Source organism: Corvus cornix, chromosome 5 (assembly GCF_000738735.6).
Source record: "Corvus cornix cornix isolate S_Up_H32 chromosome 5, ASM73873v5, whole genome shotgun sequence".
NCBI lineage: Eukaryota > Metazoa > Chordata > Aves > Passeriformes > Corvidae > Corvus > Corvus cornix.
The window spans coordinates 2,561,263-2,588,438 of NC_046335.1; the positions used below are offsets into that span (position 1 = coordinate 2,561,263).

The 27,176-nt window shown below is 43.8% G+C and overlaps 1 protein-coding gene across 2 annotated transcripts in view; it reads right to left on the bottom strand.

Moving 5' to 3' along the window:
• DDHD1 (DDHD domain containing 1) overlaps nt 1-27,176 on the bottom strand; it is a 60,656-nt gene that overhangs the window by 20,140 nt on the left and 13,340 nt on the right. Inside the window, exons 2-7 of one of the 2 annotated variants that reach the window (XM_039552257.1) lie at nt 26,252-26,425; nt 21,617-21,718; nt 14,808-14,936; nt 12,900-13,047; nt 2,240-2,346; nt 1,818-1,924 (exon numbers count right to left, since the gene is read on the bottom strand). In XM_039552257.1, coding sequence (XP_039408191.1) covers nt 1,818-1,924; nt 2,240-2,346; nt 12,900-13,047; nt 14,808-14,936; nt 21,617-21,718; nt 26,252-26,425 — 767 coding nt within the window. The remainder of the gene's footprint in view (nt 1-1,817; nt 1,925-2,239; nt 2,347-12,899; nt 13,048-14,807; nt 14,937-21,616; nt 21,719-26,251; nt 26,426-27,176) is intronic. The other variant, XM_039552258.1, reaches the window with a different exon arrangement.

Below are 27,176 nucleotides of genomic sequence, written 5' to 3' on the forward strand. Positions count from 1 at the left end.
TCCAACCCAAACCATTGTGGGATTCTGTGGCTGCTGAGAGCCATCAGCTGAACAGCAGCCTCCTCTTCTCTAGGCCGAGCTCACCACATTCCTCAATTTATTTCCCAGCGGCAAAGCCAAATTTAATAAACTCCTTTTGAGATCCTTTGAGGATTTCTGGGTGGAAAGCACTGGAAGTGGCCGGAGAACACAAAGAATTGTGTTGGGGTGACAAAGCAGTGAGCAGGGGCATTAATTCTGAGCAATGTGTGACCATGGGACTACTCAAAGATAAGGCTCATTCCTGAGCTGGAAGGAGCAAAGTGCCACAAGAAAAACACGCTGAAGATGGGAAAATCATCCAGAAGAATGCTCCATTTGACACTGTTGTGTTAAACTCTGTAAAGTTAGGTCAGAGAAAATAAAATGGGAGAAGGAAGAGTAACTTGTGTGTATTGCTGCAAACATTTCAAGGAAATTCATTAGATTTGATGAAAAAAAAACCAACTCAGTATTTGGTAATCAGATCTAAGCACACTCCTTTTATGTCAATTCTCACACCCAGGGGATGGTGATAAACCTGTAAAACTGCAGTTCTACTGAGCAATGAATTCAATTTTCATGCACTGCTGGCCAGCACACCTGAACTTTACTCACTAATCCATTTCCCATAAGATGTCCACAGACATGCCAAGCCTCTGATGCAGCTTAAAAATATCTGTTTTCAAGCTGCCAGAGAAATTTTCAGTGCTTGCCACAAAAGTTCATGTTGGGCTTCAGGTACACAACAAACAGGGAAACCAGAGAGACAGCAGAGAGCCCTGATCAATGAATTCTGCATTACTGAGCAGGAAGAGAGGTACAGATTTCAGTTTTAAAACTGTGTTGCCACTCTAAAGGACTTAAACACACCTAATTTGACTGAAAGATAGCATCAAATTCCCAGGTAAGATTTGAAAGCCTCACCCTGCCCCAGTCTAACCATGCTCAGGGTACCGAGGCTGCAAAAGGATTAACACTACTCCATACATAACACAGCCAACACAGAAAAAACCCTGCAATTCCTACAGAAATTCATCCTAAAACAGCCACAGGGGTTTTCCAGTAAGTTTGATACACGAGGGATGCTATTGGGATGATGCAATACCCAAGTTTCACAGGCTACTTCATTTATTCAGGTTATTATCATTTATTCAAGGCTTATCATTTCTTACAGGCCCCTATCACTTATGATCATATTCCTGGCTTTTCTCCTCTGATTAATGGGGTTACTCAACAGCTACACAGATGGGTCAAGGTAGGATGGGAGCATCCAGGATATAAACAGCCCCCTGATAAACTAAGTGGGGATCATTTTGGTTTCCCTGCAAGGCAAGTGTACACAAATGTGTTCAGACTGGCTTGGGTGTGTTTGCTCGTGCTGCCATCCCATCTGTCTTCAGAAAGAGCAAAAACGAAGTGACAAATATCCATGGATTTTGTCAGAGGTAAAAAGAATCTCAGCTCCATGGACTCCCATTGGTATAAATATGAAGGAATTTAAAAAAACCCCACGCTGTTAAAATCTTTCCCATTTCTAAGCTGTTGTTACAGAACCATTTTAGACATTTCTGCTCTAAATAAATGACACAGATTGTGCTTTTTGCTGTCTTTCTTCTTCTCTCAGCCTTAAAACCCTGATTACTATGGGTGACCACGACATACCTACAAAGTGTTAGCACCCTTTATTCAGGTTTTCCTTAGAAAGGAACTTTCCCAACATTCCCAAATCCAGATTGTTTCGGCCCCTATGCCCTGCTGTAGTAAAATTTACATAAAAATGTGTTTCCCACACTTACCTCATCCCTGTAAAGAGGACTGGTGTAGTACATGATGTCCATGGCGCTGCTGTTGAGCATATCCCGTAAACCCCGCACTTTATCCGGAGTTATGGAGTCCACAGTGTCTGGGAAAAAAAAGAAGAGACTTAAATTACATCCAGGAGAATGATTAAACAGAATCATGGAGTGGTTTGGGTGACCTTAAAGATCATTCAGTCCCACCCCCTGCCATGGGCAGAAACACCTTCCACTGTCCCAGGGTGCTCCAAACCCCGTCCAACCTGGCCTTGGGCACTTCCAGGGATGGAAATGTTCAAAGCTGTACAAATAAAACCAAACAAAAATCCAAGCAAGGCACAAGCAGAGAACACAGATGGAAGTTCTGGGGAGAGTTTTGCAGACTGCAGCTGCTGGAGCAGCAAAAGAAGCGAGTCCTGTACCTCCATCGAGGGTCAGCTTTGATCTCCACTCCACTGGGAGGAATTCCACGTGTGTTGCAAGATTGGAAAAATACTTTTCTTCCACTTTTCTTGCAGTATCTCGCATCCTACAAAAAAGAAAGGAACGTGTTCCTATACAGACTACTCTTGGCACAACACACTTCCTGAACTACTGCTTTTCCATACATAGAATTCCCTTGATTTCAAGTTTTTATTATGAAATACCTAAATTCTCCTATAATGAAAAAATTCTGTGCATTGCTTCCTCAAAGGAGTCTAAATGTATCACACTGTGGGCTTAACATAATCCACCTAAATTCAATTCAATTCAATTCTGGTGGGTTTGGGGCTGAATGCGAAAGGTAAGGATGAGAAAATTAGAGAAGAATGAGAAAATCAGAAAATAGAAAATTAAGAATTACACCTCTGCCTTGAAATCTACAATCCACTGAAATCAACTATTTGACCAGTACAGAAGGAAGACAATTCAGTGCTTTTAAACACAAAGAAAACTCTTAAAAATAGGGCTTGAAAGAGCAGAATTTTATTTTAATTTTACATACTGAATTGGAAGGCTTGAAAGCTCCAAGGGGGAGAAACAGGATCACTTATGAGTGCTTTAACTTGCAGGAGCAGATGGAGAGGCTTTTAAAAGACTTCTCATTTTTACAGCATATCTGAACATGAACATTGCTGCACCTCTCTCAAGGGATGAGAAAAACTTAAAATACCTAAACCCCAAAGTATATCTGACCCTCTCTGTTAACAGTCAGGGGGAAAAGGGGAATAATGATAAATTATGTTCTTTTAAAAACATGACTTGATTTGTGTTGTGTGAAAAACCCATCACTGAAAAGGAAAACCAGCATGAAATCATATTCCATATTCAATATCCAGGCATTTCTGTTGACATCCCTCAGCACCCAAAGTGGGGAAGTGTTTTATTTTCCTTTCTTTCCCTTACCTGAATCCTGGCCCCAAGAGTATTCCCATTTTTGAAGATGAGCGCAACAAACCAAATCCAATCCCCGTGCTGGGTTTCCAGCACTTGGTTCCCAGTTCAAAGCATCAAGTTTTTTATTTATTTCAGTGTTTCAATGTGTTTTTTCCCCCTATTCTCAAAGCAACCCCTTTTTAGTTAATTCTACAACCAAAGGCACAATGATGTTCATCTTCCACCTGCACTTCCACCTGCCCAAATGCTGTTTAGTGAGTTTAATCCCTGAGCTGAGGCACTTTCCTTGGATGTATTAATGCTCCTCTGCTCTTCAGGAGAAATGAGACTCACTACCAACACCTGGGACAGGAATTGCTTCATCTGCTCCATGTGCTGGGCATTCCTGCACCAGCACTATCCAAAAATCCTATCTGGAGAACTCTGCCAAAATCCAGTCTTGAAAAGGAGAAGGATAGGGTAGGAAGGGGTAGGAAAGTCAATGCCTTGGGGAAGAAAAAAAAAACCAAAACCATTCTCTACAAAGACAATTATTTCTTCTTCTCTATCATGGTTTTTTTACCCCAGGAAAAGTTCATTATGCAACTAAAAAGGCAGATTAATCATGTACCACATTTTTTAAAAAGGCAGTGAAAACATTTTTCCATCACTGACACTTTACTTCTGCTGAAAGAAAAGAAAAAGGAGGAAGGGGGGGGGGGAAAGTAGGAAGGGAAATGAAATGGGGAAAGGGGGAAAGAAAAGGGGGAAAGGGGAAAGAAAAGTTGGGGGAGAGGGGAAAGAAAAGTTGGGGGAGAGGGGAAAGAAAAGTTGGGGGAGAGGGGAAAGAAAAGTTGGGGGAGAGGGGAAAAAAAAAGGGGAAAAAGTGAAAAAAAGGGGAAAAGGGAAAAAAAGGGGGAAAAGGGAAAAAAAAGGGGGAAAAGGGAAAAAAAAAGGGGGAAAAGGGAAAAAAAAGGGGGAAAAAAGGCAGGAAAAGGGGGAAAAAAAGGCAGGAAAAGGGGGAAAAAAGGCAGGAAAAGGGGGAAAAAAAGGCAGCAAAGGGGAAAAAAAAAGGCAGGAAAGGGGGAAAAAAAAGGCAGGAAAAGGGAAATAAAAAGGAGGAAGTGAGAAAAAAATGGGGAAAGGGAAGTAGCATCCTTTACATCCTTTTTTCCAAAGCAGTTACTGCAGGCCTGTGCAAACAGCCAAGAAATGCAACTGCTCAGCATGACTATTTTTAAAGCCTGGTGTGATTGCACTCCTAATCTCCTGGATTCTTGTCCAACGAGATGGCAAAGGTTTAAATAAAGCAGAATATCCTTCCCATGATAAGGGGGAAAAAAAAATTCAGCAAGAGGATCTGCTTAAATCAGGATTGATTTAAGGCCTGAGCTGACCCATCCTTGCCAAGCACAAAACCCTCCCTGCCACCCCCCCACACAACAGGACGTGTGAGAGCCCAACTTCAGAGTGGAATTACTAGATTATAAAGAAGATAACATTTCAGTGAATGTATTAACATTCCTGGAGTCCCTGAGGAAGCAAAATAAAGGAGATCTTTGGAAATGCTCACAGCTCCTTGGTATTGTTAAGTCAGCTTGACTTTCTCTGCATGAAGGAGGTGGGTTTGGCTGGGATAAAGTAAATTTCCTTCCTGGTAGCTGGTACAGCACGTTTTGGATTTAGGATGAGCATAGTGTTGATAACACACTGATATTCTGGTTGGTTTGGCTGTGCTTACCCTAAATCAGGGACTTTTCAGTGTCTCATGCTCTGCCCACGAGGAGCTGCACAAGAAGCTGAGGGGAAACATGGCCAGGAGAGCTGTCCCAGACTTATTCCTGGATTTTTTTCCCCATTATTATTATTTTCATTATTAAACTGTTCTCATCTCAACCCATGGGTTTTACCTTTTCCCAGTTCTCCTCCCCATCCCACTGCAGCTGCAGGCTGGGGTTAAAGCTCAACACCAACAAAGAGGAATTCAGAAACAGTTCAATTCAGCAGGAAATTAGCCAAGCAGCAAATTGAAGCTGATCAGCTTAAAAGCAGTAAAAGCATAGAAATACTGTATGAACAAAGCACAGAATTTTACACAGCAACAATTACTTTAAGTGAAGGAAATGGTAAATAACCTGGTCCTAACAGAGCAGGAAAAAACATCCACATTATTTACACATCAGTAGCAGCTGGAAATATTATGGAGGGACACTCATTAGACATCCCCATCTTTAAATACAACAAACAAATACATTGTTTGAAAAGGTCCTGTTCTTATTAAAGCTCTTCACAAACAAACTGACTCAGAGGGGGGTAATTTAAATAAAAGTCAAAAGCAAGAAACAGGAGTTTGGAGAAAATAGTGTGGCCTTGCAATTCTGCCAAAGCTTCTGGGAAAAGCTTCAGGTCTCCCCTCCCAAAAACCATGTTGGCTTTTTGTCCTTATCCAGAACTTTGGAAATGTAAAGCATGATTTTACTCACATGAGGATTTACTTCATGGAAGTTGAGGCTGTCCAGCTGTGGTCCTGCCCCCACCACAATAGTCCCAAACTTGTTAAACCCCAGAATGGTTGGGCTTGGAAGGGACCTGAAAAACCATCCCATTCCACCCCTGCCATGACCAAGGACACCTTCCACTAGCCCAGGTTGCTCCAAGCCCCAGTGTCCAACCTGGCTTTGGACACTGCCAGGGATCCAGGGGCAGCCACAGCTTCTCTGGGCACCCTGTGCCAGGGCCTCCCCACCCTCCCAGCCAGGAATTCCCAATTCCCAATCTCCCATCCATCCCTGCCCTCTGGCACTGGGAAGCCATTCCCTGTGTCCTGTCCCTCCATGCCTTGTCCCCAGTCCCTCTCCAGCTCTCCTGGAGCCCCTTTAGGCCCTGGCAGGGGCTCTGAGCTCTCCCTGGAGCCTTTTCTCCTGCTGGAATGATCCTGAACAAACACAATCACTCAGGTCCATGAGAAATCCAAACCCCAGCTCTGTGCAGATCTTCCTTAGGCCTTGCAAAACTCATCCTGGTAGAAGTGCACAAAAGCTCTGTTTCAACCCATTTTTGTCACCTGTCACCTCACGGATGCCAAAGGCTGTCAGAGCTGCACTTATCCTCTCATTATCTCCCAGCTGCAATGGCACATCCATCTCCTGCTCACAGCAATCATTGAAATTCCCAGTGCAACACACCCCATCTACATCCAGTGGCACAGCACCACATCCCCCACTGATTCTGATCAGCAGTTTGATGAAATTCCAAAGAAAATTTGGTGTAATTTCCAGGCAATGTAGCTACAGTCACATGCAAACCCCCCCAGCACACACACCTGCTTATCTGTTCTGCTATAAAGATGGGTTTATTTTTTTTTTTTTTCCATCTTCTGGCTCTTAAAAATAGATTTCTTTTTTAAATTTTATTAGATAGCAAATCCCTCTACTCACTTGTTAAATTAACACCAACTGAAGTAATAAATCCTCATCTAAGCAGGCAGAGAATTCACCTGATACAAATGCTGTAATTGAAATACTGACCCCAGAGCAACAATTACTTGAATCTGTGCATTGAAACACAAGGAAACAACTATAATTTATGATTTTTCTAAAAGAAAAACCCACTTATGCACAGATGCAATGCACACCTTAGAAAGAATTCTGACATATTGCTATTTTCCATGCAAGAAGTAATGGCCTGAAAACAGGTACTTTGAGATTCACCATGAATAAAATGTGCCTGGTTGCCTTTCTCTGATTAAAATAATAAATAACAAACTCATATTTTCCCAGATATATAACCTTGCTTAAGTGAGTATATTCCAGAGATATGCTAACATATTTAGAATTATTACAGTGGGTTTTTTTAATCTCATGCTACTAGTTTTACTCTTGTGTAGGGTTTACAAATCCTCCATTAAAAACTGGGGAGTTGCAAACTGAGTCAGCTTCAGCTACTTCCCAAATTTTGCAGAATGATGCTGATGTTAACAGAGCAAAATGCCTGAAAGCTTTAAAGAACTATTCATTTTATCTTTGCAGACTTTCTTCAGTCAGATAATTCATGAGAGAGAAATAGGGAATGGTCTTTAATTTAAGCATTACACCTGACAACTTCTTACTCTGAACTCTTGATTTCATGAAATCACAGAATCCCAGAGTGGTTTGGGTTGGAAGGGACCTCAAAGCTCACCCAGTTCCACCCCCTGCCATGGCAGGGACACCTTCCCCTGTCCCAGGTTGCTTCAAACCCTGTCCAACCTGGCCTTGGACATTCCAGGGCTGGGGCAGCCAGCTAGGCAACCTCTTCCTCAGTTCCAGGGCCTCCCCATCCTCACAGTGAGGAATTTCTTCCTAATATTTTATCTAAACCTGCCCTCTGTCAGTTTAAAGTCATTGCCCCTTTATCCCATCACCCTAAATCTAAGAGACAGGGCAATGGGATGTTCCCAGAAAAAACCACCTCAACTCTCACTATTCCCTGCAAAGCCACGTGGCTCCATTCCTGGATTTTGGTCACAGAACATCACAAATGATGCTTTGAATCATTCCCCAACTGCTCTCACCCCCCTGGAGTTCCCTCCAACCGAGCCCAGCGCTCACTGCCTCTTTGAGGAAATAATGCCATGACTTATTGAGGAAGCTCAGGGCATGCTTGGGCTAAATTTGCTGAGCTGAAGTGAGAGCAGCAGCCGTGAGTAATAAAAAGGGAGATCTGCTGCAGCCAGAGGAAAGGGGAGGGCGGCTGTTCCCCAAAGCTGAGCTGCAGAAATGCCAACTCCAGTCTCGCTCCGGGCGGATTTCAAAGAGCAACTGCAAGACACAAGTCATGTTCTGCCACTGTTGTTCTCTGCTGCTCTCAGAAAACTGCTGTGAAAATTGCTGCTCTGTGACACACACAGACTCATCTAACTTCAGAGGAGAGATGGAAATCCTAGGATGCAAACAAAGGCAGCACGACTGGGATTCACACTTTATCCTTTTGAAGAGTAACAGGATTTTGCACGATCAGAGGAACAGAAGCTGCTTTGTTGGTTGATCACAGGATCCTGGGACAATCCTGGGAGATCCAGGTGCTCCAGACTCCCTGCCAGCACTGCTTTCCAAAGGGCACCAAGGCTTGCCCTGCAGGCATTCCCTGTCCCTGCTGCCATCTCCCGACTCCACCACCACTCACTCCCATCTTCCAGGTGGAATCCCGCATTTTTAGACCCACTGGAGTGATCAAGTTTGCAGGGAGATCACATAGGTGTGATGGTATGGGCAGGGGAAGGGCAGAACAAGGGATGGGGGAAGGATGGGAATGGGAACAGCCCGGGGGATATGCCCAAGTCCTGAACAGGCTGTTACAGCTCCTGTCCAGCACACAGCCACGTGTCAGATAATAAATGTACACAAAACAAGCTGTTACAAAAGCATTTCATGCCCTAACTATCACCTTTTACCTCTTGGCCTGAACTTCTCTTTCAAGACAAGCTCAAGTTGAAACCTGTAAGCCAATATTTACCATCTGGGTGCTTACTTAATTCAGAATTAATACCTGCACCAAAGGATGAAAAACAAGCATCTAATATGTACTTAATGCAATGCAAGCTTTGGAATGGAACACAAAGCTACCAAATATCTGAAGAGCTACAATTATGGAAAAGATTTTACAGGAAAATCGTCATTTTAGACTCCAGCAGCACATAATAATGCACTGAAAGGCTTCTGAGAGGCTCTGCACGGGCTTGCATATCAATGGAAATGTACCAAAATAGCTATTCCAAAGTAATTATCCTAATGATAATCCACAATTAAAATGCTTTCTAATGGGACTTGCAATAAAAATGTAATTGGTGATTAGGCCAAGATGCTGGTGCTTGTGCAGACAGCAATTTTTGGGCTAGGAAGAGCAGCACAGACAAATGTGATTTTGGAATTCAAACAGGAGATTCAGACAGAGGCAGAGGCCAGCTCTAGGCTGAGAGCAGCCCAGGAGTGACACCACAGTGCAGCTGTTATGGAAAAACACAGGAGAGTTACTTCACTCATTCCTCGAACACTGGAGCTGATGAAATTCAGCTCAGGTCTGAGCCCTGCCTAAAGCAGGTGGAAGGCCTGAGCTTTACCTACATCAGGTAAAACAAGAGGAGCTTTGAAAAGGAGGTTGGAAACATGGATAACATTCCTAAATGTCCAGAGGAGGCCACCAAGATGATCAGAGGGATGGAGCACCTCTCCTATGAGGAAAGGCTGGGAGAGTTGGGATTGCTCAGCCTGGAAAGGAGGAGGCTCTGGGGTGACCTGAAGCACTGAAAGGAACCTTCAGGAGAGCTGGAAAGGGAGTCCAAGAGCCTGGAGTGCCAGGATGAGGGGGAATGGCTTCCCACTGCCAGAGGGCAGGGCTGGATGGGAGATTGGAAGGAATTCCTGGCTGTGAGGGTGGGGAGGCCCTGGCACAGGGTGCCCAGAGAAGCTGTGGCTGCCCCTGGATCCCTGGAAGTGTCCAAGGCCAGGTTGGATGGAGCTTGGAGCAGCCTGGGACAGTGGAAGGTGTCCCTGCCCAAGGAATGAGATGAGTTTTAAGGTCCCTTCCAACCCAAACCACTCTATGATGGCAAATTATACTCGTAATGTGCAACAACATCTCTCCTTCCCATCATCCACAAATTCAACAAAACCAGAGAGCAGCTTCCACGAAAAAACCACACTCCAAATAATGAGTGTGTACAGTAATAAGACATCCCAAAGAGATTTATTTAAAGCTAACACTCTGCCTTATCACAAACCAAGGAATTCCAGAATCCTGCACCTGATGGCAAATAAAACCCCCCTACATTTAAGAGCATTCTGCCATAATGCCTCGGTTTGTATTAGGCAGAAATAGAGACTACAAAGCCTTCTCCCTTAAATAACCATCCCTATGGTACCAGCACAGCTCAGAGCACATTATTCTGCTCACGCTGGGGCAGCTGAATCACTGCTCCAGCCTGGAGGAGGGACTGCCTCTTCCCAGACAAGCTCCCGGTGAATATCAGTGCTGACAGGAGCAGCTTGTTGCACCAGCTGCCATGCTACATTTAGATAAAAAATGTGTTTAACTACAGGGAGAAGAAACAAATTATGCCACATCCACCACAGACCTGCTCATCCAAGCATCCACAAAATGCATCTTTTCCATTTACCCACTCACAGGACACCCTGCAACCCCAGCATCCAGCCCCGCTAATGAGAAGATTTGAGCTCCAATCCTTAATGAAATTAGCGCAGGTTAATTTGGAATTTCCCTGGACAAGGGTTCTGTTTTCACCTCTGTAACCAGCAGGATCTGCCTAATGATGCAGCAGCATCGTGTGAGCTGCACCAGCTTCTTCTCAAGGTGATAACCTGAGGACAGAACGTGTCAAATGAGCTCTGGTGGGGTCCAGCCACAGGTTTCCTACTAAAGAATGTTCATTCAAAAGGCAAAAAAGCCCCCACTGACATCTTCTCTTCTTAGTTTCTACTTTAAAGTGTGGACGGCCAAAAAATACTTTTCCTTATTCATCTCATTTTTCAAAAGGCACCACTGTGTCCTTAATGGAAAAGCATGTAAAAAACCACCCCAAAAACCAAACATCACACAAATATCACGGATGAAGGTGCTAACAGCAAGTGCCAGTATGGCTTGTGAGAGCTTGGCAGACACTCCTTCTGAAAGCTCTCCCTACAACATATGGGATGTTCCTCACTGATAAGTTTTAAGTTGTTATTAAAAAAAAAAGGGGGGGAAAAAAAAGATACTTCAATCTAAAATGATGCCTTAATTTGCAAATTTGGTACAGAATGCACAATTTATGCCAATAATTAGCACTTTAAAAGGCTATGCAGTGCTGTCTGGTATTTCTTGAGGATATGAGTGAGATTTACTGGAGCACATAAAGTCTTGTGTCCCTTTTTTTGAAAAAATTATTTCATATGCTGGGCTGCCAATTAGAGCAGGACTTAGAGAATGAGTATCTCTGCACTGTGACCTGAGCTGAAGTTAATCCACCAATATAACCCCTGTATCTATGGAAAATGGAGGGGGGAGAAAGACAAAGCAGAAAAATTTAATGATTCCAAGGCTGAAGTTTTATTTCTGGCCACTGTTAAAACAGCAGCTTATATGGAGGCTATTTGCATTCCCAGCGTAATTCCATCCCACAAAAATGGAAGTTTTTACATTTATTTTGATGACTTAACTTTGAACCAAGGGCTGTGGATCCTTTCTCTCTCTGCTTTGGATTGCTGGCTCTGAAACAGCACAAAGAGCAGTGAAGTGGCAGGAAAGGGAGGGTGGGGAGCTGCAGGTTGGTGCTCTGAGGTGACAAATGACACACAAGTGACGTGGAAAGGTTTACCCTGGCACCCCAGAGGACACTGGAGTGGAACAGTGAGCTGAGGGGACACAAGGAGCTGATGACACAATGGCACAGAGCACACAAGCACTGACCTACAGCGGCACACTGGAGGCAAAGGGAGGGTGACAAAGCTCCCACCACAAAATCCCAGCAATCCCAGCTCTTCTCACAAGGAGCCACTGGGTTTGTCAATGCTTCTGTCAGCTCTGATGGAACCTGGAGCTACTTGGGACACACCTATTGAATGATTTGTGCAGTAGAGACCTGTAATTAACACCTTTTTAGCCTCTTCTTTCAATACCATCTTTTCAGGTGCATAGAATCACAGATTGCTTTGGGGCTGGAAGGGATTTAAAGATCATGCAGTTCCAACCCCTGGCATGAAGAAGGATGCCACTCACTGTGCATGATGGCCTTGCACACTCCCAGGAATGGAGCAGCCACAGCTCTGGGAAGCAGCATTCCCAAGAGCCATTTGCAAACCACCCTTCACAAAAGACATCCTGTGAAGAGATTTCACAGCCTTTTGATCACATTTTGCTTCTCAGCCGGGCTCTGTGCACAGAGCTCCCACGAGCAGTCTCGCAGCAACAGCTTCAGGAGGGGCTTCTGTCCTGTTAGCAATGACAACATTCCTGTATCTCCCCATTGCCCCTCTTGTACAGGATGCAGTTTGCCTGCCCACTATCCCAAGAACCAGCTCTGAGAGATTCTACTCTGAGATTAGCTTCCCTATACTACTTAACCAAAAATTTTCTGCTCAGTTACTCACTTCCCAGTTGTTACTCACTTAATTCATCCAGGTACAACTTAGGAACAACATTCCCCTCAGTTATGACCAAATGAAAAACATCTCCCTGCTCAGGAAAGCCACAGACCACAGGAGCCAGAACTTCACACAAAATCCTTAAGGCTGGAAAAGGCCTCCAAGGTCATCGAGGCCAAGCTGTGCTTGATCACCAGCCCAGAGCACTGAGTGCCACATCCAGTCCTTCCTTGGACACCTCCAGGGATGGGCACTCCAAACCCCCCTGGGCAGCCCCTTCCAATGCTTAACAACCCTTTCCACGGAGAAATTCCTCCTGATATCCAACCCGAACCTCTCCTGGTGCAACTTGAGGCTATGTCCTCTCTGAAAGTCACAAGTGCTGGGGATAAAATCAGAATAAATCTTTGCTCTTCTTGCTCACAGCTGCTTTCCCCAAGTCCATACATCCCAATTAACATAAAAAATAGTGTACACACAATACAAAGATTAATGACTCAGGGGAAGAAGAGGAGAAGGAACCAGGGAACGATTCAGCTTGAACCAAAGGCTCTGCTGTCACAACAACAGCCTTACATTGAGGCTACTTCAAACATTCCAAAGCACTCACATGGCTGTGTTTTTGATGATCCTTCCTTGGTCCATCTTCTGCCCAATCCCATGCACAACAAACACAATGTGACTAGTCTGTGGTGGCTTGTCTTCTAACGTGGCCTCTTCTACATAGCCTCTATGTAGCCTTGTCCCACTACTTGAAGCTGCAGAAAGAACATTATCCCACATCAGTGACATTCTGCCAAGCATAGTGCTCTCATCTGCTGACAGAAGCTTGGCTTTTCTCAGGCCAACACACTGAAAATCAGATTATATAATATATAATCATAAAACTAAAGGATTAGCATCTCTTTTTAAACGCACACACTTTTAAACCCCTGAAAGATTTGAGCACGCAGGTGATACCAACACCCATTTCCACTGCAAAGGGAGCTAATTTCAGGTATGTTTTGAAGAACAACTCTTCAGAAAACAGTTGTGTAACTGTGCACCCACTTTTACAACACAACACACCCTTCTCCTGGGTGTCTCAATCATTAAAATTCCTTCTGTCTCCACCTTACTCCCGCAGCATGGAAGGATCATGGAAATGACCTGGCCACATAAGTGATTAAGTGTTGTCGCTTTATCTACCCCAATAAAGAGAGCTGGCTGAAAACCTCCACAATTTGTAATTTTTAGGGGAAAACTTGCTTTATTTTGAGCTGACCCAACCTCAAATTTCCCCAGCTCGGTGGCCAAACTAAAAATCGATTCCCCAGGGTAAATGCGGGCATTTTCTCCCTGCTGTGCTGATGGGCTGGCAAACCCATGGGCACAATGTGCCTCCATCCCCCTCTAGTGACACACAGGGGACCACACCAGGCACCAGTGCTGGCCTCAAAACCTGGAACTAACCACTTATTTTGGTTTTAAAGAGGAGGAAAACACCCCAAACCCACTAAGGGCATTTTTTTACCCAAGACAGGTTTTGTTTACCAAGTGAGCTTCTATCTGATATTTCTCCCCCACCAACTGTTTAAGGACAGATCTTATTATTTATTACACATTATCCCAATGGTGTTCTGGATAAATGACTTCATTTCTTCTGGAACTGAAGCACTGGGAGATACTATTTTTTTAGGAAACATTAATTAAGTATCCACCCAGGAGCCCTGGGGCGTAACAGGGAATTAATTACAGGGCAGAGGGATGGAGATTAACGTCAGACCTATTACCTGACCTTGTCTCTTCAAGGAACAAACCAGATGTGTAGGTTTTTTTGGTGTCCTGCACAGGACAAGTTCCCATTTTCTAGGCTGGCAATAATCTGCTTTTTCCTTGAGAGACACCACCCTCTCTTCCAATCCTCTCAGCTTTGCTGCCTTTCTGACTGGGAGTTTTGAGCTTAAACGAGCCTGAATTCCTACTGGAAATAATTTCTGTCTAAATACCCTTTCCTGTCAGTTCATACTTCTGTTCCATGAACAGAAGGCTGGATGGAGGTGAGGAGAGGGAAGGTGTGGTCATGTATTTAAGGAATGCATCAGAGTATGTAAGTATCCAGCAGTAAAATTAAGGTTGCAAAAGGAACTGTAATATTGAGATTATTACAGTCATAATTCTAATTTTACTGTAATAATATAAATTTAATTTTAATTTTCCAGTAGTTTCTGGACTCTGCCACTGTAATATTTTCATATATTTATCATATAGTGCTAACTGCTGCATGCAAACGCACCAAAATATGGAACAAAATTAAAATATGATAAATCAAATATGTAATAAAAAAAAAATTAAAAAAAATATTCACATCACAATTACATACACAACCTAAGGACTCCGAATACTCATATAAAGTAAAAAATGCAACAGCCAAAGTGGGCTACCTGCACTAAAACCTGAAATATCCTTTTGGAGTTAAAGCAACGAACTTCAAATGCTGGCATTTACAATATTCTTTACAAACTCTGGGAAAGATTACCTTTGGAAAAGCCCAACTTTTGTGTAACAGTCCTTGCAATTTTGGATGTCGTGGCATCACTGTACAGATACACTTCATCCACGCTGTGCCAGTCCACGTGGTTGCGGCTCAGCTTTAGACTATGAATAGCTGCAGCAAAAAGGAACAACACTGAATTTAGGTGGGGAAGAAGGGAAAAAAAAGCCTCTTTAAACAGAGAGAGAGACAGAGAGAAGGCTGATTTATACACAGGTTAAAATCCAGAGCTCCACTGCGCCTAAATTGGTGTTATTTCTTACCTTGAGGAATTTTTACAGCTGGGATTAATCTGAGCAGGACAAGCAGCAGTTTTGGAGACCACCTGAGAGGATATTTCACATCATTCCCCTCCCACCCTCATTTTGGGGTGGGAGGTTTCCAAAATATTCCCTTAAAGGAGGCAGGGTACTGGATCCTGAAATACTAGAGGTGGGTGTGATGATCAGGTGGCTGCCCCAGGTATTTTCATCACTGTAAAAAGTGGAATTCCAGCCCTCTCTCCTGGGAGAGCTGCTCTGCTCTAACACAGAGGCTTTCAAGGCTCCCTTGCTAGAAGGCTCTGCTGCATTTCTTCCCTTTCAGAAATCTCTCAGAGCTGGAAATGCAGTTCAATGAGCCTCTGAATGAGCAATTTCTGGCACAGAACAGAATTTAGCTCTTTCAAAAGCCACTAAGAGCTCCAGTGGTTGGGTTTTTTTTCTGTGCACTGATTGTGTTTTCCAGATTTGGAACTGATTGAGCTCCAGGCCCGACCTCATGACACACACGGCCTGACTGTCAGGATTAAACAACAGGCATGTTGTGATGCAAATCAAAATCATCTTAGGCTTGGAGCTTGCAGGAGCCAAGCAGTGCCACAGTTGATTTACAATAATTTGGATTTCACCAAAATTCGCTGCTGAGGTCTCCCTGAACATGGGGTGCACAACATTTGGAGAGCTGACAACAGCAACAGCCCTGTGACCAAAGAAATGGTTATTTAACTGTCACTGCTCTTGCTGAAAAGTCCAAAGTCATGGAAAGCACCCAGAGGGGTTGTTATGGGGTTGTTTTTTCTGTAGCAAGCAGAGCTCTAACCCGTCTCCTACTTGAATCACCCAAATGAATTTTTTATACTCTCCTAAAAACATTCTGAGAAAGCCTGAGTCATCACAATTTCCAATTTTAACTCTGCTACAGCACAAACCAGCCACGCTCAGCCAGATGTTGTGACCTCTCTCCTGCAATATTTTTTGTTTCTTTGCCAAAGCAGACAGACTTGACATAGACTGATGAAAAACTAAATGAACTCTGTAAGGAACAAGGGGATTAGGACAGGATTAGCCCTTGTGTTGTGGTAAACAACTGATTGACCAAAATAACTGGAATTACATTGCTGTTTTACGCTGACAGAGCAAGAAGAGGAAGGGAAATAAGCCTGACTTTTGAAAAGCAGAAATGGCCTGTCCAGCAAGTCCTCAAGAACTGTTCCATCTGCATTCTGCAAAATCCCTCTCAGAGTACGATCCTGGGGGAACTGGCAGAGGAGGAATGAAGTTTGATGCCTTTGGAGGGTGTTGTGTCCAATAACCAAAAATAAAAAGAGGAAGAGATGTGGTTGAATCTCTTATGACCACTGGAAAAGCAGCAGTTTGGGGAGGAGTGATCCTCAAACTCCTTCTGCAATCGAGTCCAGCCTCTCTATTGGAAAGACTATACAGGAACAAGTAGCTTTTCCCTACCCTGCATTAATTATTCCCACTTGGGAAGAACAAATTCCTCACTTTTATGCTGTTCTTCCTGACCATGGACATTGAAGATTATCAACATCAACTACAAGATGTGGAAGCACCAAAGTACTTCAAATGAAGTTCAGCAGGGCCAAGTCTGAGGTCCTGCACCTGGGTTAAGCCAATCCCAAGCACAAATCAAGGCTGGAGGGAGAATGGATTGAGAGCAGCCCCAAGAAGAAGGATTTTGGGGTGCTGGTGGCTGAGATCATCAACATGACCCAGCCATGTGTGACCAGCCCAAGGCTGCATCCAGGCGGCATCCAAAGAAATGTCACCAGCAGAGAGCTGGGGGTGCTCAGTCTGGAGAAGGCTCCAGGGAGAGCTCAGAGCTCCTTGCCATGCCTAAAGGGGCTCCAGGAGAGCTGGAGAGGGACTGGGGACAAGGCATGGAGGGACAGGACACAGGGAATGGCTTCCCAGTGCCAGAGGGCAGGGATGGATGGGAGATTGGGAATTGGGAATTCCTGGCTGGGAGGGTGGGGAGGCCCTGGCACAGGGTGTCCAGAGAAGCTGTGGCTGCCCCTGGATCCCTGGAAGTGTCCCAGGCCAGGCTGGACGGGGCTTGGAGCAGCCTGGGACAGTGGAAGGTGTCCCTGCCCATGGCAGAGGGTGGGACTGGATGGGCTTTAAGGTCCCTTCCAAACCAAACTAGTCTGGGATTCCAGGGAATATTCAAAACTATTTCTCTCCATATTTAGTAACACTTTCAAAAGAGAACCTTAAAAATTTGGTCTACTGTTAACAAAACACCACAGGGAGTCTGCCAGTGGCCTTCAGTAGAACCAAATCTGTCCCTTGACAGCAGAGTAACTTCTCTGAGATGTGTTATTGATGGACACATGGCATTCAAGCTCACATAAAGTTCTTACAGCACTTGGACTATAAACTCTTCCTTCCTACACAGAAACACAGAACAAAACAATTTCATTGTTGGTCCTTGCTTCTCAGTTTTCCTTTAGCCACAGAATATCAGGAATTTTTAGGGAAGTGGCAGGATCCAGAAGAGGCATATGGACAATACTTTCCAGAGAATCTACCAATTCACCAGTATGACAATAAATTTTGCAATTTCAACTGGCACATTTACATTTCATTTCGATTCTCTCAGTAAATTTTGCTTACCAACACATTCCCTGCTCTGCTTTGGAGTGCCTGTCCATGCACCAAGTCCAAACCACCAGCAGAGAGAGTCAATCACTGGAAAGCAGTGGCTGCAGGACATTCCAAAGGCACCACACACTCCAGGACAGTATTTTGGGTAACACTCCCAGGGTGTCCATCCTACCAACCAGGAACAGGCACATTCCTTTAAAAGTTAAGGAATATCCTGGGCCGAACAAACGAAGCTGGGAGCTCTACCTTGGCACTCTATTCTGAAATCCCACAGGATGCACTGCTCAAGCATCAATGTCACAGATCAACCCTCTTACTGAGGTGGGGTAAGATATTTGTCTCCACTTTTTAATTTATATGAACACTGGAATGTCTCTTCATCCTCAGACCCTGGATGTGATGTCCACCAACCTTTTGCCTCAGGCAGGATGGGGCTTGGAGCAACCTGGTCTAGTGGGATGTGTCCCTGCCCATGGCAGAAGGTTGGATCAAGATGAGCTTTAAGGTCCCTTCCAACCCAAACCATTCTGGGACTGGATTCTGTGATTATTTGACAGTGAAAAGATGATTAAAACTCTTGAGAGTTCAACCAAGAGGAGCTTTGGCTGCTGACAGCCCAGGGGGAGTTAACAGTGAGACAGGGAACACAAGAATGCGTCTTTGGGGAGGATTTGACAGCAGTCTGAAAAGAAACACCCTAAAAAAAGAGAAAAATATGCAAACTGCACTCTCCAGGTATGGGATATCAAGGACTGCCACTGCTGGTATGAAACTGAACCTGAGGAAGGGAAAGTGATGTTTCCTGAGGATGAGGAGAAAAGAGGATTCACATTCTCTGCGCAGAATGAGCACTGACTGTCCTGTGAAGCTCCTGCCTGCTCCAGAGGGCCTCAGACTGACACCTCAGGGGCTGTGCACGCCCAGAGGTGTCAGGAAGTCACCAAGGCGTGTCACAGCCTGGCTGAGGGAGCCAAGGCACAGAATTCAGATGAGGCAGAGGGACAGGCACAGGGGAAGCTCTTCACGCTCATCCCTCTGCCTGCTGGGTCCTCCAGGAGCACAAATTCCACACCTGAGGAGTCTCTCCAGGGCACCAGGCTGGGATGGTGCTGAGCTTCACTGAGATCTGACTGTCCAGGACATCTCTCCCATAAAATCATAGGGACAGAAATCTCCCTCTGCACCAGACTTCTCATGGATTTGTTTGCACATGGCACTTCCCTGACACTGACAGCATTCCTGCAGACATCTCTCTGTAGGTGCATCTTCCCCCAGATGCAGAAACCCCCTGTACACTTTTCTGGAGAAGAGGAGGCTCCAGGGAGACCTTACAGCAGCCTCCCAGAACTTGGAGGGGGCTTTTAAAAGAGGGGGAGCAACATTTTACATGGGGAGATAGTGGCAGGACAAGAGGGAAGGGTTTTAAACTAAAGGAAGAGAGATTTAGACTAAATATAAGGAGGAAATTAATTACTCTGAGTGGTGAGGCCCTGGCACAAGGTGCCCAGAGAAGCTGTGGCTGCCCCTGGATCCCTGGCAGTGTCCAAGGCCAGGCTGGACAGGGCTTGGAGCAACCCAAGATGGGATAGTGGAAGGTGTCTCTGCCCATGGCAGGGGGTGGAACTGGATGGGCTTTAAGGTCCCTTCAAGCCCAAGCCTTTTTAGCATTTTAGGTTGGGATTGAAGGCCAAGTCCTTGGAAATCAGGCCAAATTTTGGGTTCTTTTGTAGCCAGAAATTAGAAATGCAACATTTTTCAGGAACACACACCAAGACAAACACCTCCAGTGTGAGCACAGGGAAGGCTCAACTGCACTGGAGATGGAAGATGGGATCAAGAAAGGATTTCTTTCAGCTGAAGAAATCAATTGTTACTACCACACAAATCTCCAGTTTCACCATGACAGATGAACAGAGAAGGGAAAAAAATCTCCTTAAAAAGTTCAAATATAAAAAATGAAGAGGCAGCCATAAAACACAGAACAGATATTCCTAAAGCCTCGCAGGACCTGATCTCAATTAGGCTTTTGACTCATCTTGAGTCCCAGAAATGGAGAATAACTGAGGAGCAGAAACCCTGCACTGTGTTTTTGCTCATGGCAAGAAACCCATGGAGTAGCCAGGGATGTGCCCATGGAAACATCCTCCCAGCTGGAGGAGCTGAACACCTCCTGGGGCCAACTGTTCACAATTAAACACCTTTTCTAGCTAAGTAGCTGCTTTTCTACTCGATGCTTTCATCCACCTGCCAAGACCAAAGCACAGGGTGGATCTTTCCTCCCAGAGTCTGACGGTGCTCAAGTCAAAATCAATCCAGGGAAAAGCCTCTTTGAAGTGCTCCAGGCTGACACTGCCTCCAATGACAAAGGCACTGTCATTCCAGTCAGGATGGAGACCAGAAGAGGGATGCAGACTGTCTCAAAACCTCTCCTGTCTTCTTTTTTCCCAAGGATTTTAAAATTAATCTGTCTTGCAAGCAGCAGGTGCCACACAAAAGCCTGACACATGGTACAGGGAGCTGAGAATATAATTTGGCTGCTGTTGTTCCTTCTTAAATGACTCTGAGGTTCTGGTACATAAATCTGGAGATTTAAAAACCTTTTCTTACTTATTAAGAAAAAAAAAAAGAGCCATTAAAAAAAGGTCATTGCTCTTAATTAGAAATATCTCATGTTGCTGTCATTTTTATATTGCACTTCACCACCTCGCAATGCAGCAGGGTCACTATTTGTTACATAACCACCTCATTTCAATTCTTATTCTAAATTCCAGCACATTCATTACCACAACTGAACATGATCTGAGGAAAAAAAAGGGCACACCATAATTTCAAAATTATTCAAAAGAAAAGGCAGAAGTCCTTTCTCATTGCTCGAGTTACACTCATTGACCTTTGACAGACTTGAGTTCCTGGTGTGAGAAGAGGCAGGAAAAAGTTTACTACGAAACATTTTGATTTCAGGCCTTTACATTTGGACCCAGTTGTAGAAAAAATAATTAAAGGAAGTCAAAAGGCAAACATTTTTGCATGTCCAAATAAATTCTCAGAGTTCACAACATCCCCAGGAGCTACAAGAATACAAGGTATGACAAGAACAACTGTAAACCTACCACGTGCATTTACATTTTAAATTAAAGGTTTTAGAAATCTAGTTCCATAATAACTGCAGTCAGTGAAAGTCTAATCACTACTGGCGTTAATGGTGGCAAAGAGAGCCCAGTGACAAGAACTTTGGAACCTTCTGCAATCATTAATGGCTTCTGTAAGATCTACCCCCCACTTTCTGAAACAAATTTGCACGACACCAGCTGCTGCAAAGGTCAGGGCTGTTTTCTGCAGCACAGCAGCCTTTAGCCATATTCCACACAGCTTCCCCTTTTACAGCCCATGTCCAGAGACTCATTTCATTCCAAAGCTGCAGCAAAAATAAGTTATAACATAAAATTAAAGATTATTATCCAAAAGAAAGCAGCAAACAAAACATTATCTGGCAGAAACCCTCCGTTCCTTCTCTGACAGAACTTATCTCATACCAGGCCTGCTGCAATTCTAAAAAAAAAAAAGTTGCTTTTATTTTATTGAAAAAGCCAAACCACACACAAAGAGTGCAAGGAACAAATGTTTACAGTTTTCATCAGCCACAATTACAGTAAGAATTACTGCGTGACACTGTGAGCATCTACTTCTCTCTAGGACTCACAACACTTCCACTTTTCTTCTAAGGTTTAGGATGCTTTGTCCTTCCCCTTGGAAGGAAATGGCATGGATACAGCTCACAGAACTGAAGCATGTAAATCTAACATTTAACTGAGACAAGCAAACTAGAATTTAAAGCTTCCTAAGCCAGGAGCAGGACTAGTAAAAAAAAAAAAAAAATAAAAAAAAAGAAATCTCCAATTACTGTACCTTGGGAATGCTTTCGCTTAAGACATGCAGCATCTGATTTCTCCTTATATCCTCTCCATTTGAACAAAGAAGGGAGGGAGAAGGGAGGGAGGTAGTAGAGAACTAAAAGTAAAAACACTGAGCTTCAAAGTAAAATTTTTAAAAGGGGTGTCATTTTTTTTTTCATTAGTATCACCTTTTTTAGGAAAAAAAAAAAAAAAGAGGTCACATTTTCTAGAAAGAACTGAAAAGTATACACTTAAAAACCCCCAGATTTTGTATCAGAAGTGTCAGGTCCCAAATTCAGTTTCTTCACCTTTCATAACCAGTTATGACATCACTACAGAGCTAAAGGCATCAGTGAGAGACAGCTGGGACACGGGGTCACACAACCTAAAGCATCATCCTCCCCCTTGGTACAGGGTAGGACACACTGACCCTTCCTAAGTATACACTAAAAAACTCCATTTTAAGCACAGCTCTGTTTGGTTTTTCCCCCCCCAAAGAATGTAAAAGGATGCTTCAAAGTTAGATTAGACAAAATACCCTCCTGTTGCCCTGTTCTGCAAGGCCCCAGCAGCACCCAGCAGTCCCTGATCCAGTGAAGTCAGTGACATTCCACACTTGTGTCACCTGCCACAGCAATCCTGGCCCAGGGCTCAGCCACCAGCTCTGTCAGCAGATGCCTCAGTACAGGTGCAAATGAAGTGTATTTATTGTTGCACATCACTTCTCTGGAAGGGAGGAAGATCAGGCTCAGAGCTACAGCACTTGGGATTCCACGGAATAATTCAGCCTGTACAATGTTTTACTGGCTGTGGGAATGCAACCCCCAGGAAGAAGCAACACAGGAAACTCAAGAAAAGAAGAAGAAAAATTTATTTTCATGGTGAGGGTGGTAGAACACTAAACAGGCTGCCCAGAGAGGTTGTGGAGTCTCTGTTGTTGGAGATAGTGAAGATCCCACAGGAAACATCCTGAGCAACCTGCTCTCATCAGCTCTGTGGCTCTGAGCAGGGAGGTTGGACTTGAGCATCCCCAGAGATCCCTCCTGACCTGCACAACTCTCCAATTCTATGAATAAGACTTTCCCATCTAAAGGTTAACTCAGCTGTGACAAAAATCTATATAAACTTTTTACACAGTGAGAAAATACTATTTGAAAGCTAACAAAAAAATCAGCTCTTCCAAATGCAATTTTTAGAGGTTTTGTGGCCTTAACCACACGCTGAAATTCCATAAGAAAAAAACCAATACAGTCCTGCTGTCTCAAAATCAATGCATTGAAATATTAATTCTGACTCTGACAGGATTTTTTTCCCCCCGTATTTCTTACCAGCTATCATGGAATCACAGACTTGATCACAGAATAATTTCTAGCAGAGAGACTGCTGGGGCTCATCTGTTCCAATCCTAATCACAGATCAGGATCAGCTTTAAAGTCAGATCCCATTTCAGGTTTGAATCAGGTTGCTAGGGTGATTTCCAGCTGAATTTTGAGCACCTCTCTGTGCAAACACAAAGAACTGTATCTATTCCTACCTTCCTATCACATAAACAAAGTTTTCAGCTTCACTTCATCATCATTAAAGGAATATATCTGAAAAAGATCATGGAGCACTGGATGATAGGAACTTAACTGGTCTTGTTTTATCTTACACCAGCCTAGATATGACAGAAGTCTCTGGAAAACGCTGCTCCTTTGATGGGCTACTTCAGATGGGTCCTGAACTCACTATCTGCCTAAGCATGAAGAAAAGGCAGTTTCTAAATCTTCTGTCATTCTGTGAATTTTAAGCTTATTCACTGCTACATAGGTGTCCCTCTCCAGCTCTCCTGGAGCTCCTTTAGGCCCTGCAAGGGGCTCTGAGCTCTCCCTGGAGCCTTCTCCTCTCCAGGTGAACACCCCCAGCTCTCCCAGCCTGGCTTCAGAGCTGGACACAGAACTCCAGAGGGGTCTCACCAGGGCAGAGGGAGAGAATCCCCTCCCTTGACCTGCTGGGCACGCTCCTTTTGATCATAAAGTGCCCCATTTCTGCATCCTGCCATTATAATAATAATTTACCTGGTGCACTGAAGGGGATCAGGCACCAAGAGGAGTCACTGGCATCAGGCACCATGAACACAGTTCATTTTGCAAGGCATGAAATTAAATACTTTGTAAGGATGAAAATCAAAATACAGCTACAGCTGGCTCAGCAAAGGAGTGATCTCCAGGCTGCTCCATGGAAAACAGAGCTTGGGAAATCATTCACTGTCATTGTGCTTTCTGCTCCCTTCTGCATTTAAAGCTCGTTGTGCTCCCAAAAACCACTGGAAGTCAGCATGGGCATTACGTTATTTGTAGGCTGCAGGTTGGAGACCCTTTTCCTGAATAACTCTGCACTTTTAGAGGATGATCTGCTTGGATTAAAAGTTCAATAACGGGCCATTTCTCCCTCTCATCACCAACAGAAGCCCTGGATGAAGCTTGGCTATTTCCTTGTTAACATGCTGCAATGCAGGAGCAGAATTAATAAATCCAATCAACGGAGTAATTCTGAGTACAAAGAGATTGTTACAGCAGCTTGTATTAATTCTGCTGAGGAATCAGAGGACATGGCCAGTTTTTCAGCCCTCACAATGCTTTATCATAGCACTGGGAACAGTCCCTTTGCTTCCCAGTGGATATTTACAGATTTATTTCAACTTTTCACTGATCATAAATAACAGGCACCTATAAACCTCGATGGCAGCAAAATCTGTTTCATACAGGATGCCATCACAACAAATTGGAGCATTTAAGAAATTGATAAACTGAATTCAGCTAATTGTGTTTACTTCACCAGCAATAATGCAAGGTGCAGAGCTTCTCCCAGTGCCACTGCAGATGGGAATTGTGGATGCCAGAGGATCCAAGAGGTATTCAGAGGCAAATTAGAATGACAAACCCAGTTTTCACACACTGCTGGCTGTAATTGTCCTGCAACTCTCCTATTACTACCAAAAAAACGGTGTTGAAACCTACTGGTGACTTGACATATATTCCATCTGAAGTGATGCCATACATAGCTTGGGGGGGTTTTTACGGTGGTATTTTTTGTTCTTTTTGTTTTGGTTTTGCCTTTTTTCTTTTTAAACTTTAGTTTTAGAAAAGGTGCTGGTGCCTGAGTTTGGAGTTTCTTTTTCTGATCTTTTACGTTTTCATAAATATCAGTGGTCGTATCGTTCTCATCACTCTCCCCAATCCATCCAGCTGAAAATTTCTGTTCCCTAATCCAGACTTTATCTAAAAAAAAACCCCAACCCTGATCTCTCTTATTTATTCTATAAGCAGAATCCAAGTACCACTGAAGCCATCCTTCCTTCCTTCAAAAACTACGCTACCAAAGGCTGCGAGTACTCAGGAATCACAAAGATTTGCTTTTCAGGTAAAAACATCAATCCCTGCCACTAACAACCCTGAGCTTTGTGCCTCTGGGGCAGAAAGACAGGTAAAAATGCCTTCCAGAAGGGTGTTTGTACAGGCACAGTGCTGTGGCTCACACCACTTCATGCACCTTTTTGACAGAGCTGTTGAAGCAGAAAATTGTTCTGCAGCCTTGGCCAGATGAAAAGATCTTTTAAAGTAGCACAAATAGGGGGAAAAAAATATTCATAAAGTTCCTCATTAGTTTTAAAGGGGAGTTAGAAACTCTCTGTAAAGCCAAAAAAATTGCTAAATCAACAAATGACACTCTGGTTTTCCTCACAGTAATTACAGAATTACCCTGAGTATTGCTGTGCTTCCAATTTATCAACAAGGTTTTACTTGTGTGGTCACGCAGTTCACACATACTGAACTGATGGCTGAAACACAGTCATTCCTACACTGTGTGACTGCTTTGTACGAAGCTGCACTTTAAAAATAAAGAAATTTATACATTTCTATTTCTTTTTATAAAGAATAACACAACCAAATCCCTACTGAAATATCTTGAGGGCCCTCTGTACTTGCAGCTTGTGGTTTGTAGATTGTTCAAGCAAGTGACAGCCAAAAGTGTGAAAGGCAAAAATACTGAATTTTTGCTGTGCAATACCTGCTCAGAGCAATCAACTCAACTGTGTACATTAAGTAATACACTGGTGATTTCAGCAATCTGTTCTTAAAAATGTTCCATGCATCAGACCAAGACTCCCAGCACCACTACCTGAGCAACCTCAGCCTGCTCATTAAAATGTAAGGACTTCCCTAACAGAATGAATGGCCAAGATTTACTGCAGCTGAAAACGAATAAATCCAGCCTGAATAAAAATGGAAAATGAAATGTGATTTGTAAAACTGATCCTACCCCCTTTTAGGGCAGAATTAGGGATGCCGGCCAGAGAGCTATCAGCCAGTTTGCCTTTGGACACTGACTCTTCTTGTCCCATCAAGAGATTTTAGTTTGAAGTGAGATTTCAAACACAATTAAAAGCTATGAAACAAAATGGGAACAAGATGTTTCTCTGTGAATATCATTTTTACAGCGTTCCCCAAACGTGCTGCAGCAGGAAATCCCACACTGGAAACTGGGAGAACACACTGATGTTCCCCACTTTGTAGGATGAAAAACCAACACCGATCACATTCTTACTTAGGAAAAGCAGACCCCAAGTGTCCAAAAAAATGTATTATAGTGATCTAAACAATCTTACCCTCCTTCCCATCAACGGGTTTGGAAATTTCCATATCAAAGCTCTCCTGCAGCTGCTGGCCTTTGAAGCGGTTGAGATGCTCCTGTTCTATTAAGTTACTTTCCTCCTCTTCCAGAGGTTGCCAAGTCCCATCAATAAACCACTGTCCACGCATTACTGGGATCTTTTCTGTTTCTAAAGAAAAAAAAAAAACACAAAAGGAGAGGGGTCTTTTATGCAACAAATCACAAGCTGAGAGCAGGGAAGAGGGAAAGGGAATTCTGTTGGGTCTATTGATGGGATCCCTAACAAGGTAGCCCCAAATGCCTCAAAAAACACCTTTTCCCATGACATGAGTAGTGAATGTAGTGTTAATCTGCAAACCCGAGCTAATGAGGCCAGATTTTCCAGCTGTGTGTGAGGATCTGAGAGATGGACAGAAAAATAGAATCCCAGAATGGTTTGGGTTGGAAGGACCTTAAAATACACCCATTCCAACCCCCTGCCATGGGCAGGGACACCTTCCACTATCCCAGGCTGCTCCAAGCCTGGCCTTGGACACTTCCAGGGATGGGGAGCCCACTTCCAACAACCCGAATTACACATCAGTTAGCATAAATGGTAGTATTTAAAAATGCAAGGTTTGGGGTTTTTTTTTTAATTAAAATCAATGTTTTACTCAAGGCTGGTTTTGGTTACTGTTGTTCTCGTTTCAGTTCTCCAAACGAGGAAAGTGGGAGCTCAGCACTTGCTGGGCACGTAGCAAAAGAGAAATCTGTAAGAAAAAATATAACTTGGTGCTTATTCTACATTAAACTGTGCTTAATTGTTGCCCACACTAATTACTGGGAGCAAAAATTCCTCTTATACCCATGGCTGCAAGCAAGCTGGGACAATGACATCCATTGTAACTCAGCTTTGAATTCCCCCTCCTGGAAAATCAGGG